The sequence below is a fragment of the Bos mutus genome, chromosome 15, assembly GCF_027580195.1.
Source record: "Bos mutus isolate GX-2022 chromosome 15, NWIPB_WYAK_1.1, whole genome shotgun sequence".
Lineage (NCBI taxonomy): Eukaryota > Metazoa > Chordata > Mammalia > Artiodactyla > Bovidae > Bos > Bos mutus.
In genome coordinates this window covers 62,693,514-62,713,449 of record NC_091631.1, presented here as the reverse complement: position 1 = coordinate 62,713,449, position 19,936 = coordinate 62,693,514, and the positions used below count along the sequence as shown (strand labels likewise).

General features: G+C 36.8%; 1 protein-coding gene across 2 annotated transcripts in view; it reads left to right on the top strand.

Annotated features, from left to right (window-relative positions):
• ELMOD1 (ELMO domain containing 1) overlaps nucleotides 1–19,936 on the top strand; it is an 89,370-nt gene that overhangs the window by 62,358 nt on the left and 7,076 nt on the right. For both annotated transcript variants that reach the window (XM_005900483.3, XM_070383218.1), the window contains exons 7-10: nucleotides 1,600–1,733; nucleotides 8,001–8,069; nucleotides 11,483–11,533; nucleotides 12,635–12,768. In XM_005900483.3, the coding sequence (XP_005900545.1) occupies nucleotides 1,600–1,733; nucleotides 8,001–8,069; nucleotides 11,483–11,533; nucleotides 12,635–12,768 (388 nt within the window). The remainder of the gene's footprint in view (nucleotides 1–1,599; nucleotides 1,734–8,000; nucleotides 8,070–11,482; nucleotides 11,534–12,634; nucleotides 12,769–19,936) is intronic.

Sequence of the window (19,936 nt, the reverse complement as noted above, 5' to 3'; positions counted from 1 at the left end):
GAGTACAATATGCCTTGATGACTAGCTTTGTAGTATAGTCTGAATTCAGGAAGGTTGATTTCTCTAGCTCTATTTTTCTTTCTCAGGGTTTCTTTGGCTGTTCAGGATCTTTTGTGTTTCCATACAAATAGAGAAATTTTTTGATCTAGTTCTGTGAAAAAATGTCATTAGTAATTTGATAGGGATTCCACTGAATCTGTAGATTGCTTTGCGTAGTATAGTCATTTTCACATATTGATTCTTCTAATCCAAGAGCATCTTTCTTTATTCAACTATATGATGCTTATTTATTCTTGTCCCTGTTATCAATGAGAAATGAAACTCAAGTCAGTTCACTTTCTTTTTGTTAACAGTGCTGCTAATAGTTTTGCTATAAAGTTAGCTAATCATTTCTGAGGACTTGAGTAATGCATGACCTCAAAATTATTCCTTTTCTTCCCTTCCCTTTATTCTCTTACATGTTTTTGAAGATTCCAAAACACTTTTGTAGAAGATTTTGTGTATGTCACTTCATGGGAAATAGATGGGGAAACAGTGGAAACAATGGCAGACTTTATTTATTTGGGCTCCAAAATCACTGCAGATGGTGACTGCAGCCATGAAATTAAAAGACACTTACTCCTTGGGAGGAAAGTTATGACCAACCTAGATAGCATATTCGAAAGCAGAGACATTACTTTGCCAACAGAGGTCCATCTAGTCAAGGCTATGGTTTTTCCAGTGATCATGTATGGATGTGAGAGTTGGACTGTGAAGAAAGCTGAGCGCTGAAGAATTGATGCTTTTGAACTGTGGTGTTGGAGAAGACTCTTGAGAGTCCCTTGGACTGCAAGGATATCCAACCAGTTCATTCTAAAGGAGATCGGTCCTGGGTGTTCTTTGGAAGGAATGATACTAAAGCTGAAACTCCAGTACTTTGGCCACCTCATGCGAAGAGTTGACTCATTGGAAAAGAGTCTGATGCTGGGAGGGGTTGGGGGCAGGAGGAGAAGGGGACGACAGAGGATGAGATGCCTGGATGGCATCACTGACTCGATGGATGTGAGTCTGAGTGAACTCCGGGAGTTGGTGATGGACAGGGAGGCCTGGTGTGCTGCGATTCATGGGGTCGCAAAGAGTCGGACACGACTGAGCGACTGAACTGAACTGCACTGATACACACATATACACATAAACCTATCACTGACTAGGAACTAAAACAGAAAGATTAAAAACAGTAAAATATACACAAGTATACATTCCATTGCCTTCAGATCAATGACATCATCACATGTCATTCAGCCTCTGGAAAATTCCACTGTATTTTTATGAGAAGATGAGAGTGAAAAGACAACTGACCTCTTAGTTCTATTACAAAATAATTTTTGCTTCCCAGGCTTCCTGGAAACGTCTTAGGCTCCCTCAAGGAGTCTTTCAGTCATACTTTGAGAGCTATTGTCATAGATAATTGAAAGATAATCAGATCTGCAATTGTAATATACTTGCATATATTCAGATTTCCAAAGTTCTTCTTAATAGTGTAGTTTACTAAATTTTAGCCAGTAAGAAATAGTATTATATGTGTGTATATTAACAAGCTAATTTTTTCCTTGTCTTCAGTTATGGAAATTCTTGAAGCCCAATACTCCACTGGAATCCCGGATTTCTAAGCAATGGTGTGAAATTGGTTTCCAAGGTGATGATCCTAAAACAGATTTCCGAGGAATGGGACTTTTGGGACTGTACAATTTGCAGTAAGTAAAATGAAGAATGGTTGAGCTTTAAAGTTATGTCTGGCCTCCTTATATAGAAATGTCAAAGTTGAGTTATTAGTCCTAGAAGCTACTTCCCAGAAGACTCCAAGTAAACATTCAAGTCCTCTGACTTCAACTCAGGTTCATAAAATTTAAAAAACTACTACCATCTTCCTTTTATCTGGCAAACTTCATGCATTCTTTTAAACAAGTCTCAAATTTATTTTAATTATTTTATTATGAAAAATTTCATTTGTATACAAAAACAGAGGGAAGATTATAAAGAATCCCCTTTATACTGATCATCCAGATTTAGTAATTATTGACATTTTGAAATACTTGCAGCACTTTTTTTTTGGTAGAATTATGTTAATGAAAATCTTATACTGTTTGTAGTTTCAGTCTCATATGTCAATATGTAGCTTTAGAAGACATGAATATTACCTTAGATTAACCCCAATGACATTATTACACCTAACAAAATTAACAATGATTCCTTGGTATTATCTATATCCTGACCATATTCAAATTTCCTAGTTCTCTCAAAAATGTCTTTTATAGCTGGTTTGTCATAATCCAGTTCCATGTAAGATCTATGCATTGCACTTAATGATTATCTTTCTGGTCTTTTTTAATTCAAGCAATTTCTCCCCCTCTATCCTCTCCTTTTGCACTCCCAGTCATGTCATTAAACTCATGCAAGAATCTAGGTCAACTTTCCAGTACTATAAAATGTCCCACAGTCTATATTTGTCTGTTTGCATCTGTACCCATCCCGGTATTTCTTGAAAATAAGAGATATTCGGAAACACTTGAATAGGTTCATGTTGAGAGTGTCGCATCCCCACTCTCAGTTTTATGCTGAGATGAATCAGAGGAATCACAGCCTGATGGCTCCGTTGCCATCTAGCCATTTAACCATTTCCTCCAGTGATCGTCACTGAACCAATTAATTGTACATAGAATGCTTCTCTAATTTTGTTATTCTTCCCATAGTTTTTGGCTGGAATTCTGTAAAGACAGTTTCTTTTATTAAATATGGTTGTTTGGTTTCTCTAAAATACAGGCAGGCTAGCTGCTCAAGTAAATAAGTTACCAGTTTTCAGAGGGAGGAGTTGGTGCCCTAGTTCCTTTGTTAGTGATCAAACTTTTTTTTCTTGGCTTTATCTCTATATTTTTTTTTCTAATTTTATTTAATTTTTAAACTTTACATAATTGTATTAGTTTTGCCAAATATCAAAATGAATCCACCACAGGTATACATGTGTTCCCCATCCTGAACCCTCCTCCCTCCTCCCTCCCCGTACCATCCCTCTGGGTCATCCCAGTGCACCAGCCCCAAGCATCCAGTATCGTGCATCGAACCTGGACTGGCAACTCGTTTCTTACATGGTATTTTACATGTCTCAATGCCATTCTCCCAAATCTTCCCACCCTCTCCCTCTCCCACAGAGTCCATAAGACTGTTCTATACATCAGTGTCTCTTTTGCTGTCTCGTACACCGGGTTATTGTTACCATCTTTCTAAATTCCATATATATGCGTTAGTATACTGTATTTCTGTTTTTCCTTCTGGCTTACTTCACTCTGTATAATAGGCTCCAGTTTCATCCACCTCATTAGAACTGATTCAAATGTATTCTTTTTAATGGCTGAGTAATACTCCATTGTGTATATGTACCACAGCTTTCTTATCCATATCATTTTAACTCCTGGTTTTTGTATGTTTATGTGATTTAATAATTGTCCTCATTATTTTTTTCATGCTTAAATTAGGTCATTTGTAGCCATTCATTTTCAAGAAAAAAGGAGTCCTTGTAGGTTGTTCCTAGGAAGGGTAGTGATATGTTTTTAAAAGAAAAAACTGACATTTTTAATAGCACCCATTTTCCCCCTAGATCTTTGCTTTTATTTTAAATTTAAGAAGTTTAATATCACCCATGCCTTTTCTTAAGATGGTAAATATTTTATACAATTTTAAAGGTCCAGATGGCTTCACAGCTGAATTCTACCAAAAATTTAGAGAAGAGCTGACACCTATCCTGCTCAAACTCTTCCAAAAAATTGCAGAGGAAGGTAAACTTCCAAACTCATTCTATGAGGCCACCATCACCCTAATACCAAAACCTGACAAAGATGCCACAAAAAAAGAAAACTACAGGCCAATATCACTGATGAACATAGATGCAAAAATCCTTAACAAAATTCTAGCAATCAGAATCCAACAACACATTAAAAAGATCATACACCATGATCAAGTGGGCTTTATCCCAGGGATGCAAGGATTCTTCAATATCCGCAAATCAATCAATGTAATACACCACATTAACAAATTGAAAAATAAAAACCATATGATTATCTCAATAGATGCAGAGAAAGCCTTTGACAAAATTCAACATCCATTTATGATAAAAACTCTCCAGAAAGCAGGAATAGAAGGAACATACCTCAACATAATAAAAGCTATATATGACAAACCCACAGCAAACATTATCCTCAATGGTGAAAAATTGAAAGCATTTCCTCTAAAGTCAGGAACAAGACAAGGGTGCCCACTTTCACCATTACTATTCAACATAGTTTTGGAAGTTTTGGCCACAGCAATCAGAGCAGAAAAAGAAATAAAAGGAATCAAATTGGAAAAGAAGAAGTAAAACTCTCACTATTTGCAGATGACATGATCCTCTACATAGAAAACCCTAAAGATTCCACCAGAAAATTACTAGAAATAATCAATGACTATAGTAAAGTTGCAGGATATAAAATCAACACACAGAAATCCCTTGCATTCCTATACACTAATAATGAGAAAACAGAGAGAGAAATTAAGGAAACAATTCCATTCACCATTGCAACGGAAAGAATAAAATACTTAGGAATATATCTACCTAAAGAAACTAAAGACCTATATATAAAAAAACTATAAAACACTGGTGAAAGAAATCAAAGAGGACACTAATAGATGGAGAAATATACCATGTTCATGGATTGGAAGAATCAATATAGTGAAAATGAGTATACTACCCAAAGCAATTTATAGATTCAATGCAATCCCTATCAAGCTACCAACAGTATTCTTCACAGAGCTGGAACAAATAATTTCACAATTTGTATGGAAAAACAAAAAACCTCGAATAGCCAAAGCGATCTTGAGAAAGAAGAATGGAACTGGAGGAATCAACCTACCTGACTTCAGGCTCTACTACAAAGCCACAGTTATCAAGACAGTATGGTACTGGCACAAAGACAGATATATAGATCAATGGAATAAAATAGAAAGCCCAGAGATAAATCCACGCACATATGGACACCTTATCTTTGACAAAGGAGGCAAGAATATACAATGGATTAAAGACAATCTCTTTAACAAGTGGTGCTGGGAAATCTGGTCAACCACGTGTAAAAGAATGAAACTAGACCACTTTCTAACACCATACACAAAAATAAACTCAAAATGGATTAAAGATCTAAACGTAAGACTAGAAACTATAAAACTCCTAGAGGAGAACATAGGCAAAACACTCTCTGACATACATCACAGCAGGATCCTCTATGACCCACCTCCCAGAATATTGGAAATAAAAGCAAAAATAAACAAATGGGACCTAATTAACCTTAAAAGCTTCTGCACATCAAAGGAAACTATTAGCAAGGTGAAAAGACAGCCTTCAGAATGGGAGAAAATAATAGCAAATGAAGCAACTGACAAACAACTAATCTCAAAAATATACAAGCAACTCCTACAGCTCAACTCCAGAAAAATAAATGACCCAATCAAAAAATGGGCCAAAGAACTAAATAGACATTTCTCCAAAGAAGACATACAGATGGCTAACAAACACATGAAAAGATGCTCAACATCACTCATTATCAGAGAAATGCAAATCAAAACCACTATGAGATACCATTTCACACCAGTCAGAATGGCTGCGATCCAAAAGTCTACAAATAATAAGTGCTGGAGAGGGTGTGGAGAAAAGGGAACCCTCTTACACTGTTGGTGGGAATGCAAACTAGTACAGCCACTATGGAGAACAGTGTGGAGATTCCTTAAAAACTGGAAATAGAACTGCCTTATGATCCAGCAATCCCACTGCTGGGCATACACACTGAGGAAACCAGAAGGGAAAGAGACACGTGTACCCCAATGTTCATCGCAGCACTGTTTATAATAGCCAGGACATGGAAGCAACCTAGATGTCCATCAGCAGATGAATGGATAAGAAAGCAGTGGTACATATACACAATGGAGTATTACTCAGCCATTAAAAAGAATACATTTGAATCAGTTCTAATGAGGTGGATGAAACTGGAGCCTATTATACAGAGTGAAGTAAGCCAGAAGGAAAAACAGAAATACAGTATACTAACGCATATATATGGAATTTAGAAAGATGGTAACAATAACCTGGTGTACGAGACAGCAAAAGAGACACTGATGTATAGAACAGTCTTATGGACTCTGTGGGAGAGGGAGAGGGTGGGAAGATTTGGGAGAGTGACATTGAAACATGTAGAATATCATGCAAGAAACGAGTTGCCAGTCCAGGTTCGATCGCGATACTGGATGCTTGGGGCTGGAGCACTGGGGCGACCGGAGGGATGGTGTGGGGAGGGAGGAGGAGGAGGAGGGTTCAGGATGGGGAACACATGTATGCCTGTGGCGGATTCATTTTGATATTTGGCAAAACTAATACAATTATGTAAAGTTTAAAAATAAAATAAAATTAAAAAAAAAAAAAATTTAAAGGTCATATTCAATTTACAGTTATTAGAAAATTTTGCTTCCATTCCCCATGTTTTAAAATACATCCTTATAGCTTGTCCTACACCCAACAGTTTGTATCTCTTTTAGCCTGATTTTGTCCCTCCTCCCTCTCTCCACTGGTAACCACTAGTTTGTTCTTTGTGTGAATAGTCACCCATTCTTTTATGAAGTGTTTTAAATGTTACATTATTATGTAATGTGTGAATGAATAGAAAAGTAAAGGTGGGGTTGCAAATAAGTATGTAAAGGATGAGCTTTTGATAAGTACAGCTGGGACAGTTGACGTTCTATTGAAAAATAAATATCTACCTTGCCTCAGTTTACAAGATGAATGTCAAAAACAACTGTTTACAACTTTTAGGAGAAAATCTTTGAAATATGTGAGTAAGGAGGGATCTCTTAAAGACAAAAACCAAAAAAGCACAGCTGTAAAAGAGAAATCAATGGCTCTCAGACATTAAAAGTGAAACTTTCTGTAAGATAAGCCACCATAGACAAAATGAAAACCAAGATTGACATTCATATACATGATAAAGGATCCATCTCTAGTATATTAGGCTCTGAGGGTTTATTTATCTTATTTTTTTGAATGTATTTGTAGATATACTGGACCAAGAAATAGTAACAGATAGGCTATAAGAGAAGAAACCTAGATGATCAACAAAAGTATGAAGAGACTCAATTTCATTAATAATCACAGATATGTTTATGAAATTTGCTGACTATCTTTGAACTTTTTGTAAGAAAATTTAAGAGCTTGTTTTATCCTTTAGATATATTCAGGAAATTATATACACATCAAATCAAATATATGCTATACTTAATTGTATTTTATAATTGTCTTTATGAAGTAACTTTTATGATATATTTTTGAGGGTATGTAAGCTTTTTGTATTTGTTAGGAAATTCATTGCCCCTTTTCCCCCAAAACAGAATTTTAACATCTCTATGCTCTGTAAGATATTTTCATCCAAAATTTACCCCAAGAATATTCTCCAAGAAAATACACTGACCCTCATCTAGTCTCATCCTTTCTCTGCTGTTTGGCTGTCAGAACCTCTCACCATGTTGCCTTCAACCAGGCCTTTTCTGCCTTCTGAGGGGCCTCATCCTGCCTTCCTATTAAGAATCTGTAACCCTCTTCTGTAAAGCAATTATCCTTCAATTAAAAAATAAATTAAAAGCAAACAAACAAAAGAATCTATAACTCTCCTTAAGAATATCTTTGGCTCTCTGGGGAATGGTAAAGTTCATAATTAAATGTTCAAACCTACTGCAATCATTCCTAAAACTTTGTGGATTTTACAACTACCCTATTAGATTCTCATTGTATTTAGAAAATTCTGTTATGAAAAGCTGTTCATTCTCTGGAGGAGCTGAAACAAGTGATATCACTTATGTTGGTATCCATCTCTGAATCCGAAATGACCTCAAATTGGATTGAAATGAATGTATTCATAAGGTCTGGAGTTATGGTTTTCTTTTCCCTCCAACTGCAGGTATTTTGCAGAAAGAGATGCTGCAGCAGCTCAGCAGGTCCTCTCTGATTCTCTTCACCCCAAATGCAGGTAATCATTAAAAATAAAAGGTGAATTAGGTTTTGTAAATTAGGTAGAATTAACTTCATCTCCTATATGGCTCTATTGATGAGATTCTCAAGAGAGTCAAGCCACCAAAAGTGAGGCTTACAGCTCTTTTAAACAAGCACTTTTGACAAATGCTGAATAGGAAAGTTAAAATGTCAGACTTGTTACAGGTTTTAGGATGTAGAGTGGCACAGTTCAAGTGAAATATGTATTTACCTGAAGGGATTAGTAGTACCCCTGGTGTCTGAGAAGATTGAGTAGTAGATGGGCATAGAGGAAGGAGACAGTAGAGTATGAAAGAAGTGAAACACAAGAGACCAGAGAGGGGGAATAGAGGGAAGAATGGAAGTCTTGGAGTCAGAGACCAAGTGAGAACGTCTGAAATTGCTGAGGCTCTTTTATTTTCTTAATAAAATTCCAGATTGTAAATTGTTTGTGTTTTCATTTAACTTTCTAAATTTTTTTTTAACCGATTGCATTAAGGGATATCACTAAAGAGGAAATAAGGTATTTTTCTTTGCTTTTGCTTTTTCTCACTTTTATTTTAGGCTAAGTATGGGTAAGAATTTTTCAAGAAATATAAATTCATGAAAAATTTCTAAAAGCAAACATTTCCCGACACTTTATATAATATAGTTCGTTACATTTAGCCTGCGTTTTGGTAAAGGAAAAATCAGATTAGACTGACCTGATAGAAAATGTCAGAGTTTTTCTACAACTGTGTCTATTGAAAAAACATTTTGAAATGTCACCTAAGGCTGAACACATCACCACATATCTCTGATCCCATCTACTCAAAGAGATGGACATTTTATTTGGGAATTTTGTTGCACAAAGCATATTAACTCTTCTATTAATGTATTTCTAATTGTATTATTATGAAGAGTATATACATGCTTTAGTCACTCTTATTATAAGGAGTTCTTCTATTATGTATTCATATTTTTGTATCACTTTTTGCTCCTCAGCATGAACAGAGTCCTTGTTAGTGTTCATGATTACTAAATAAGTCCCAAATTTTATCATACCACTCTCAGAATCTATGAGTGGTATAGATTGACTTTGGGGCTCCCCTCTTATATTATACTGACTGTAGCTTCAATGGCTAAGATTCATTAAATTATACTGTACTTCCCAAATTTATAATTATAATCTTTTATAAGGTTAAATTTTCATTGTGTTTATCTTTTATTTACTTTGAGAAAAACACTAAGATCCCTTAACTCTTTCTTCATACATTGCGTGGCTAAAATCAAGCTATTTTAATTTTTTAACTACATTGAATTACGTGTTTCTGTTAATGTAGAGATTCTGAACTCTCTATAATTAAAATTGGCTGAGGAGTCTGTCTGCACTGTTATTCTGTGGAGAAGCATTAAGTAGAAGACATGAATCCTTCATGGTCCTTGGGAAGTGGCAATAAGCTTAAAATATTTGTTAATAAACTATTGGAGAGGGATTAGTTTTGTCTATGAACCATTCTGAAAGAAAAGCTTTATAATTTTATATCCTGTGTTGGCCATCAGAGAGGAAGTATTAAGGGTTTGTGTGTTTACACTTAAGAAGAGACTAGAATGTGTGGGGTGGAGGGGCATGCAAATCCTTTGTCCCTCAAGCTACAAATAAAATTGACTAGATGAAGTTCAACTATTAACCACTTCAAATTGATGGTAAATGTCATTGAATACAAATCAGAATGTCTTGAAATCACCACTGTCCTTCACCAGTATCTGAAAGAAATATTTATTAACCCATTGTGATATCACCCCAGATTCTTTCAGACCCTGAATATTTCAGGTGCTGAACAGGGAGAAGCCAGTAAATACTAAGGAAGGTTTCCCCTTGTCTGCCCTTCAGCAAGCATTATACATTGTTGCTCTTGTGAAGATCTATCCTGAAGTAACTTGAGGGATAAAAGTAGATTGGAGTTTAAGAGGAGAATTTTGACCATTTGTTTTTGTGCTTGTTTGTGGTGTGTATGTTTCCTGAAGAGAGGAATTCCTTCTGTTTGGGCTCGACATCCTATAGAGTATCATTACTTATAAGTATTGAAATGAGTGGAGGTCATTTGGCCTTTTCTTACATTTCCAATGCAGATAGATTTAATTTAACAAAATACAGAGACACTATGAATTTATAAAGCTTTGTTGAAAAGAGCTGCTTATAAATTTGTTTATACAAAATTTCTTAAATTTCACACCTAACTCTTTTTAGTTTGGGTATGAGTCGGTTAAGGTAAAAATCTCCCGATGCCTCTTTGGCTGATAATTGGCAGTTACACTTTAAAAAGAAGTGGCTTATTTTGACATGAATTAAAGACAGTTACTTTGAAGTAGAGCCAGTCATTTATAGAGTAGAAAGTACTTAGAGTAAAACACCAATTTTGCATCATGTTTTTGTGGGCTTGTGCTGTGTATAACATGTGTGTCTTTTGATGTAGTGTTTGCATTGTTTTATGAAGAACTCTTTCTCTTACTTAGATGGAAGCTAAATGTTCGTAATAACTCTAGTTTGAAAATTGTATTTAGTTCCAAGACTAACGACAGTTTTTAGTGTAGAGCACTGAATGAAGGTCACATTGGCCACAGAGAAGAGTCCAAGGTGGTTCCTGCCTACAAGATGTTGGCAGTATGGAAGTGGGTGAGAAGGGGCATAAGAAAGTACACAAAATAATAGAATGCAAGTTAGTATTTTCAGAATGCCTTTATTGTAGTACCATTTCTTCAGATAGTCTTATTCATAAGCTCCGATTATAAAAAATGTGTTAAAATGTGTCTGCTATGGGTTAGTTATCTCAGCTTAGCAAGAGGATATGCTATAGCACTTGTTGGAACAGAATTTTTAAAGCTTATGTGTCTCTCCTTCCCTTCTCCCCTCCCTCCCCCCTTTTTTTCTGTCCTTCTTTCTTTCTTTCACTATCAGTAAATGTTTATTTGGAATCTGCTGTGTATAAGACATCACAAATAAGGTTAAATAATATAATTACCATGAGGGAAAACCAGATGAAGCGCAGTGTGGGAAATCATGAGAAAGTGAGGTAGCATCGTGCTAGAGGAGAGAGCAATACCAGATGAGGTTTCATGGAGGAAGTATTGTTTGATAATTAATGGATAACATAAAAGAGTACATTTGACTTTTAGGTCTGTCTCTCACTACTGTACTATAGTGAATAAGGGATAAATACCATGGCTTTAAATAATTCCATTTCTGAGCTCTGTACAAATTGCATTGTAGCTTTTTAGTTAATAACATTTAAATTGATTAGTGTTTCATAACTTAGTTATAGGCTTCCCCACATCTAGTCAACAGTTTAAAGAAAAAACATTAAAAGAGAACAGCTGCTAATTAGAGATCAGATCTTACATATTTACTTATTTGTTCACTCATTTATTCAGCAAGTTCAGCAAAGCAGAATGGGAGAAGAAAAGGATGGATAAAGCAATTGGGTGAGTCTGGGACTCCATATATAACGGGTTGTCAGTCTGAGCCAGAACCAGAACAAAATGTCCTAAGAGCACTGCAAAAAATGGCAAGGATGAAAATCCACTTGTCCTGATGGAAATAAATAATCCAGTTTTGAAAAGGACCTGTTTATGTTATTTGGATTTACTTATATGATTATATGATACTACTTTGCTTGTGTTCTAGTCATAAGGTTTAGAAAGTTATAACTGTATGGAAATGATTTTCAAAAATCATAATTTGGAATTGTATTTGCTAGTTTGCTTTTAAGGATTTCTATCAAGTGTCTAGCTATTAGTACAAATTTTACTTTAGGACATAATGCCTCATGTCATCCAAAAATATTTCTGAACAGAGTACTTCTTTTTTATGTGCTGGATTTATAGTACCAGAGAAGACTTAAGAATCCATTTGACTTAATTTTGAATAGACATGTGGAAAATGAACTAGAAAATATACCCTGAGTATTAAGATACTAATTTTTCCTCATTTTAAAAGTAATATTTGATTTATTATAGAAAATTTCAAAAATATAGAGAAGTAAACAGAAACACCCTAGTCATATTGCTCTAATATACCCATATTAATATTTTATAGCATTTAATTCTTAGAATATTTTTGTTCACATTTGAATGTATATAATAAAACTTGGCTTGTTCCTTATATATTGTTTTATATCCTGCTTAAATCATCTTTAGGAATATAGTTTTACTAGCTGTAGTACACGATGAGATTACCATAATTTATTTCACCAATCATGTTCTTTAGGATATGTGAATAATTTACATATCTTTGCCATATAAATGACTATCATTGCATATAAGGCTTTTTCATTTTCTTTTTTTTTCTCATATATTTGGGAATGGAATTAGTAAGTTAAAGCATACAAACTTTCAATTCTCTTGGCAAACATTATTAAAATTTTCTGTTAATTAATAAGATTCAGAGTTTTGATAAGGCTGTGAGGAAGGGAAATCTGCCATTCTCATAATTTAATAGTAATGTAAAAATCAAATTACCATTTTTTTGAGATGCTTACTTCCCATATGTGACACACAGTTGGTGTTGTGGCTTGTACTTTACAGGTACTCGTTTGCAATTGTGGGCATCAATATAACTGATCTGGCATATAATCTACTGGTGAGCGGAGCACTAAAAACTCATTTCTACAACATCGCTCCAGAAGCTCCAACATTATCGCACTTCCAGCAAACATTCTGTAAGTGTCTCGTTGCTTAATTATTGACATAGACTTCTGTAGAGAACACTTTCAGCAAGGGCTGAAGCTGAGAGATCTTTGTGATTTGGTTGCTTTGGAGCCATTGAACTCCTCCTTTCGTTTGTATTTTGTTTTCTCATTCAAAACCACATATTTTCAGGCATCATGAATCTTTTCTCGTTCCCTCCTCTTACCTAATATTCAATGTATCAACTTCCCATCTGACTTAAAGACATCATGGATGTCTTTCTCCCTCTGATCCAGCATGACACTTAACCGTACAGGCTTTGAAAACAGCCTGAGTTGACTCCAGATCTACATTTACTACCCTCCCCTAAACCTCAGCCATCTCATCTATAAAATGGATGCAAAATGAGATGAAGATAAAATGTTTCTTTTATTGGCTAGTCCCATTGTTAGTGCTCCATGAGCACTAGAAAGAGGAGGTGGGGGTTTAGTGGGGGATACAGATGGTGGTGGAGTTGTTGGTATTAATTTTACCACTACCACTATTGCTACAGAGGGTAGTGTTTGCAGTTCCTTCTAACTGTAGGTGCTAATAGAGGGAATTATTGTTGACCCTGAACCTGAGGTTGCAGTTGTGCTGAGGTTTCAGATGATAAAGATCAGACTGTTTAGTAGAGTCCTGGTATGCTATTGTCCAGTTTTAAAGGCAGAATCTTAAAATGTAGCTATATGTCGTTATTATCTTTGCAGGCCAGACGTTAACTGGTTTGGAGGAACATAGAAAGATAATCTGCCAAATCATCAAGTAACCCTAAGCAACTTATAGAAGAAATGCCTTTTAAGTTATTTTGTAGTTTTTGTTGTTCAGTCGCCAAATCGCGTCGGACTTTTTGTGACCCCATGGACTGGAGCACGCCAGGCTCCTGTTCATTTAGACATTGCTTATTGCACTGATGGCTTTACTTAAGCTTTTTTTTTTAGCAAGAAACTGTCAAAGTTCTTCTCCTTTTTTTTTTTAGCTTTTTTTTTCTTCTGTTAAGTTGGTAACCAGATCTGCACTGTTTCTAATTATGGTTAAGACCCCATCATTCCACCCCAAATCTACCACAGGAAAGTGTTGTTCCCTGGTTCATTTTTAAAATGTGATAAAGTCAAAAGTTAACAGATATTTATTTTATTTAGATTCCTAAATTAATAGTGCTTATATTATCTAGGATTCTGTCATCTCTTATATCTGCCTAATCAGGACATCCAGGGCTTCCCTGGTGGCTCAGAGGTTAAAGCGTCTGCCTGCAATGTGGGAGGCCTGGGTTCGATCCCTGGGTCGGGACGATCCCCTGGAGAAGGAAATGGCAACCCACTCCAGTATTCTTGCCTGGAGAATCCCATGGATGGAGGAGCCTGGTGGGCTACAGTCCACGGGGTCACAAAGAGTCAGACACAACTGAGCGAGAGACTTAATCAGGACATCTGCTTTAGAAAGCAGATCCCTAACAGGTGGCATGGAAAGTAAGAAGCAACCTGATTTATTCCACAAGACTCTCCAAAAGGTTTAAGAATTGGCAGCATTAAATATCTCATAAATGAGGGTTAACATAAGACCAAAACTGGCAAGTTTGCTTGAAAATATGTTAAGAATCTCTTAGAGGCCTAAATCCCATTTTCCAAGAGACAGCTTCTGTCCTGACGCCTCCTCAGCAAAGGCTGGTTACTTTCCAGAGAGAGAAAAAGAAAGGGTTTCTGGTCTTATGAGAATCAGGTACAGCTAATGGCAAACCATACTGAAAGTGATGATGAAGACTGAGACCCAGGCTCCTTCTCCTACCCGGTTCCTATCACTTTGGCAGCCAGTCAAGAGATTGACAAAGGCCTTCTCTGAAATCTGAACATCCCAAGAGAAAATAGCTGAAAACGCTGACCTCTGGGTCTGTCCCGTGAAACAGCCTAGCCATATCACTCTACAGTCATGCTCACTATCAGCAAAACCTACCTAGTGCTTAGCACTTCCAATTAACTTTTACTCCAATTGGCTTTTTATTTAGTAAAATACACTGCAGAGAGCCAAATTATTATCAGATGTTTGAGTGAGATGCTTAAAAACATGTCCTTAAATTCTTTGACACTTCTTCTGTTAAAAAGTAGGGTTTTTGTGTTCCTATCATCCCAGCCCAATTGGGCTGACCAGTTGGTTGACCAGTAGAATAAGCAGAATTCATTCTATGTGACTTCTAGGGCTACATTAGGAAAGGCTTTCATTTGTGGGTAAAGAATATGTGGTACATATATACAATGGAATGCAGTACTACTCAGCCATAAAAAAAGAATGAAATAATGCCATTTGCAGTAACATGAATGCAACTAGAGATTATAATACTAAGTGAAGTAAGTCAGAAAGAGAAAGACAAATACCATATGATATCACTTATATGTAGAATCTAAATTATGACACAAACAAACCTCTCTATGAAACAAAAACAAACCCAGGGATGTAGAGAACAGATTTGTGGTTGCCAAGGAACAGCAGATTGGGGAAGGGATGGAATGAGGTTGGAGTTAGCAGACGCAACTCCAACAAGATAAACAACAAGGTCTTACTGTATATCCTAGGGAACTATATTCAGTATCCTATGATAAACCATAATGGAAAAGAATATTATAAAGAATGTGCATATATGTGTAACTGAGTCACTTTACTATGCAGAAGAAATTAACAAAACATTGTAACACAACTATATATAAATAAAATAATATTTTTAAAGAAAAAAAGTTTTGATCTGGAGATCAGGGATTGAGCTGCCTTTGGAAGCATGAACCACCATTTAAGGGATCTGATTCCTTTGTGTTGTGAGGAAATCCAGGACATACAGAGGAGCCATATGTAGTAATCGAGACTGACAGCCTCAGAGGAGGTCCCAGTGGATAGTCAGCATCCACTAGACATGTGAGTGAATATGCCTCCAAATGATTCCTGCCACCAGCTGTCAAGTCACCACCCCCAACCTTCAGATCTTCCCATTTGAGACTCCAGGCATTGTGGATCCATCCCTCTTATCAGTCAGTCAGTTCAGTTGCTCAGTCATGTCCAACTCTTTGTGACCCTGTGGACCCTTTGAGAGCCCATGGACTTCCCGGTCCATCACTAACTCCCAGAGCACATTAAACTCAAGTCCATTGAATCAATCATACCATCCAACCATCTCATCTTCTATCATCCCCTTCTCCTCCTGCCTTCAATCTTTCCGAGCATTAGAGTCTTTTCCAATAAGTCGGTTCTTTGCCTCAGGTGGCAAAAGTATCGGAGCTTCAGCTTCAGCATCAGTCCTTCCAGTGAATATTCAGGACTGATTTCCTTTAGGATTGACTGGTTTGATCTCTTTGCTGTCCAAGGGACTCTAAAGAGTCTTCTCCAACGCTAGAGTTCAAAAGCATCAATTCTTTGGCACTCAGCTTGCTTTATGGTCCAACTCTCACATCTATACATGACTAGTGGAAAAACCAGAGCTTTAACTAGACAGAACTTTGTTGGTAAAGTAATGTCTTTGCTTTTTAATATACTGTCTAGTTTGGTCATGGCTGTTCTTCCAGGGACCAAGTGTCATTTAATTTCATGGCTACAGTCACCATCTGCAGTGATTTTGGAACCTAAGAAAATAAAGTCTGTCACTATTTACACTCCCATCTATTTGCCATAAAGTGTTGGGACCGGATGCCATGATCTTCATTTTTTGAATGCTGAGTTTTAAGCTAGCTTTTTCACTCTCCTCTTTCACTTTCATCAAGAGGCCCTCTAGTTCCTCTTCACTTTCTGCCATAAGAGTGGTATCATCTGCATATCTGAGGTTATTGATATTTCTCCTGGCAGTCTTAATACCAACTTGTGCTTCATCCAGTCCGGCACTTCACATGGTGTACTCTGAATATAAGTTAAATAAGCAAGGTGAGAATATAGAGCCTTGACGTACTCCTTTCCCTATTTGGAACCAGTCTGTTGTTCCATGTCCGGTTCTAACTGTTGCTTCTTGACCTGCATACAGATTTCTCAGGAGGCAGATAAGGTGGTCTGGTATTCCCATCTCTTGAAGAATTTTCCACAATTTGTTGTGATCCACACAGTCAAAGGCTATAGCACAGTCAATGAAGCAGAAATCACGTTTAGAATCCCTCTTATGCCCTTTCCTAATTCCTGATAACCCATTGAATAAATGAGTATATTAAAATGGTTCTTTTAAGCCACAGAATTTTGGAATAATTTCTCAAGCAGCCCTCTGTTCATTTCAGTTCAGTTGCTCAGTCGTTTGTGACTCTTTACAACAACATGGACTGCAGCACACCAGGCATCCCTGTCTATCACCCAGCTCCCAGAGCTTGCTCAAACTCATGTCCATCGAGTCGGTGATGCCATCCAACCAGCTCATCCTCTGTCGTCCCCTTCTCCTCCTGCCTTCAATCTTTCCCAGCATCAGGGTCTTTTCAAATGAGTCAGTTCTTTACATCAGGTGGCCAGAGTATTGAAGTTACAGCTTCAGCATCAGTCCTTCCAGTGAACAACCAGGACTGATTTCCTTTAGGATGGACTGGTTGGATCTCCTTGCAGCCCAAGGGACTCTCAAGAGTCTTCCCCAATACCACAATTCAAAAGCATCAATTCTTCAGCACTCAGCTTTCTTTATAGTCCAATTCTCACATGCATAATGACTACTGGAAAAATTATAGCTTTGGCTAGACAGATCTTTGTCACCAAAGTAATGTCTCTGGTTTTTAATATGCTATCTAGGTTGGTCATAGCTTTCTTCCAAGGAGCAATCATCTTCTAATTTTATGGCTGTGGAGCCCCCCCCAAAATAAAGTCTGTTACTGTTTCCACTGTTTCCCCATCTATTTGCCATGAAGTGATGGGACCAGATACCATGATCTTCGTTTTTTGAATGCTGAGTTTTAAGCCAGCTTTTTCACTCTCCTCTTTCACTTTCATCAAGAGACTCTTTAGTTCCTCTGTGCTTTCTGCCATAAAAGGGTGGGGTCATCTGCGTATCTGAGGTTATTGTTATTTCTCCCAGCAGTCTTGATTCCAGCTTGTGATTCATCCAGCTAAGCATTTCACATGATGTATTCTGCATATAAGTTAAATAAGCAGAGTGACAGTATGTCGCCTTAACATACTCCTTTCCCGATTTGAAACCTGTCTTTTTTTCCATTTCTGGTTCTAACTGTTGCTTCTTGACTTGCATACAGATTTCGCAGGAGGCGGGTCAGGTGGTCTAGTAGTCCCACCTCTTGAAGAATTTTCCGCAGTTGTGATCCACACAGTCAAAGGGTTTGGCATAGTCAATAATGCAGACATAGATGTTTTTCTGGAACTCACTTGCTTTTTCCATGATCCAACGGATGTTGACAATTTGATCTCTGGTTCGTCTGCCTTTTCTAAGTCCAGCTTGAACATCTGGAAGTTCATGGTTCACATACTATTGAAGCCTAGCTTAGAGAACTTTGAGCATTACTTTGCTAGTCTATGAGATGAGTGCAACTGTGCAGTTATTTGAACACTCTTTGGCATTGCCTTTCTTTGGGATTGGAATGAAAACTGACCTTTCCAGTCCTGTGGCCACTGCTAAATTTTCAAATTTGCTGGCATGTTGAGTGCAGCCCTAGATAGCAAAAACAGTAAGGAAAGCCTCAAGCATGAAAGAGAGTCTAAAGCAGGCAGAAATAAACTGCTCTAAAGAAATAGAAACAAGGCAGAGAGAAGAAAACTTTAAAAATGTGTATCATTACTGTCCCCAGGAGATAAGAGCATAATTGCTACTATGAAACACGAACAAGGTGCCATAGAATGAGCACTCAGAGAGCAAAAGAGTACTCTTAGAAATTAAAAATCAGATTACATAAATGAAACCTTGAGGGAGAATTAGAAGATAAAGCTGGAAACTCTTCCAGAAAGTAGAACAAGAAATATAGATGGGAAACAGAAAAGAAAGATTTGAAAGGACCATTCTTAGACATCTATAATAGAAGGGCTAGAAAAAGAACAGTGAAACTAAGGGGAATGAATCAAAGTAATACATCAAGAAAAATATTCACAACTGAAGGATGACTTTCATATTTCAGCTAGTAAGAACTAGCATAATAGATTAAAATGGATTCACACTCAGGTCCATATCATTGTGAAATTTTATGACTTAGGGAAGAAATGATTCTAAATATTTCCAAGTCTGTCACATAAAGAATTGAGAATTAAGATGGCATTGAACTTCTCAACAGCAACATTTTATTCTAGAAGATGGTAGAATAACGTCTTCAAACATTTGAGAATGTTATTTAAAATCTAAGGGAATATAGTTTCCGATTTAGAATTCTATAACCAGTCTAACTTACTAGTTAAGTGTGGGAATAAAATAAACACATTTTTTAAATACAAGGTCTTAAACATTTTACTTTTTTGTATCTTTATAAGAAAGTTCTTAAAGGATGTATTTCCAGGAAATAAGAGAGTAATCCTTACAGGAATAAGTGGGGTCCAGAAAGCAGGAGATCTATAAAGAAAGAGAAGAGAATCTTCAAAATGAAGGAAGTAAAAAAATCAAGCAATGGAAAATATGTTATTTAGAGATATGGAAGTCAGTAATCAAAGAATCAACTGAATGAATTGAAATGTTTATTTAAAGAAGCAGGAATTAGGATAGGAAGGGTTTCTGGGGTTTTGTTTGTGTTTTGTAACAAAACTTCTAAACTATTTGACTCTATGTATAGTTTGACGCTCATCATCATTAATTGGGCTTCCCTTGTGGCTCAGCTGGTAAAGAATCCACCTGCAGGGCAGGAGACCTGGGTTCGATCCCTGGGTTGGGAAGATCCCCTGGAGAAGGAAAAGGCTACCCACTCCAGTATTCTGGCCTGGAGAATTCCATGGACTGTATAGCCCTTGGGGTCTCAAAGAGTTGGACACAACTGAGTGACTTTCACTTTCACTTTCATCATTAATTATTGGGGCTTCCCTGGTGGTTCAGTGGTAAAGAATCTGCCTGCAAATGCAGGAAGTTAGATCCCTGGATTGGGAAGATACTCTGGAGGAGGAAATGGCAACCCACTCCAGTATTCTTGCCTGGGAAATCCCATGGACAGAGGAGCCTGGCGGGCTAGTCCACATGGTTGAAAAAGAGTTGGACATGACTTAGCGACTAAACAACAGCATCACTAATTATTA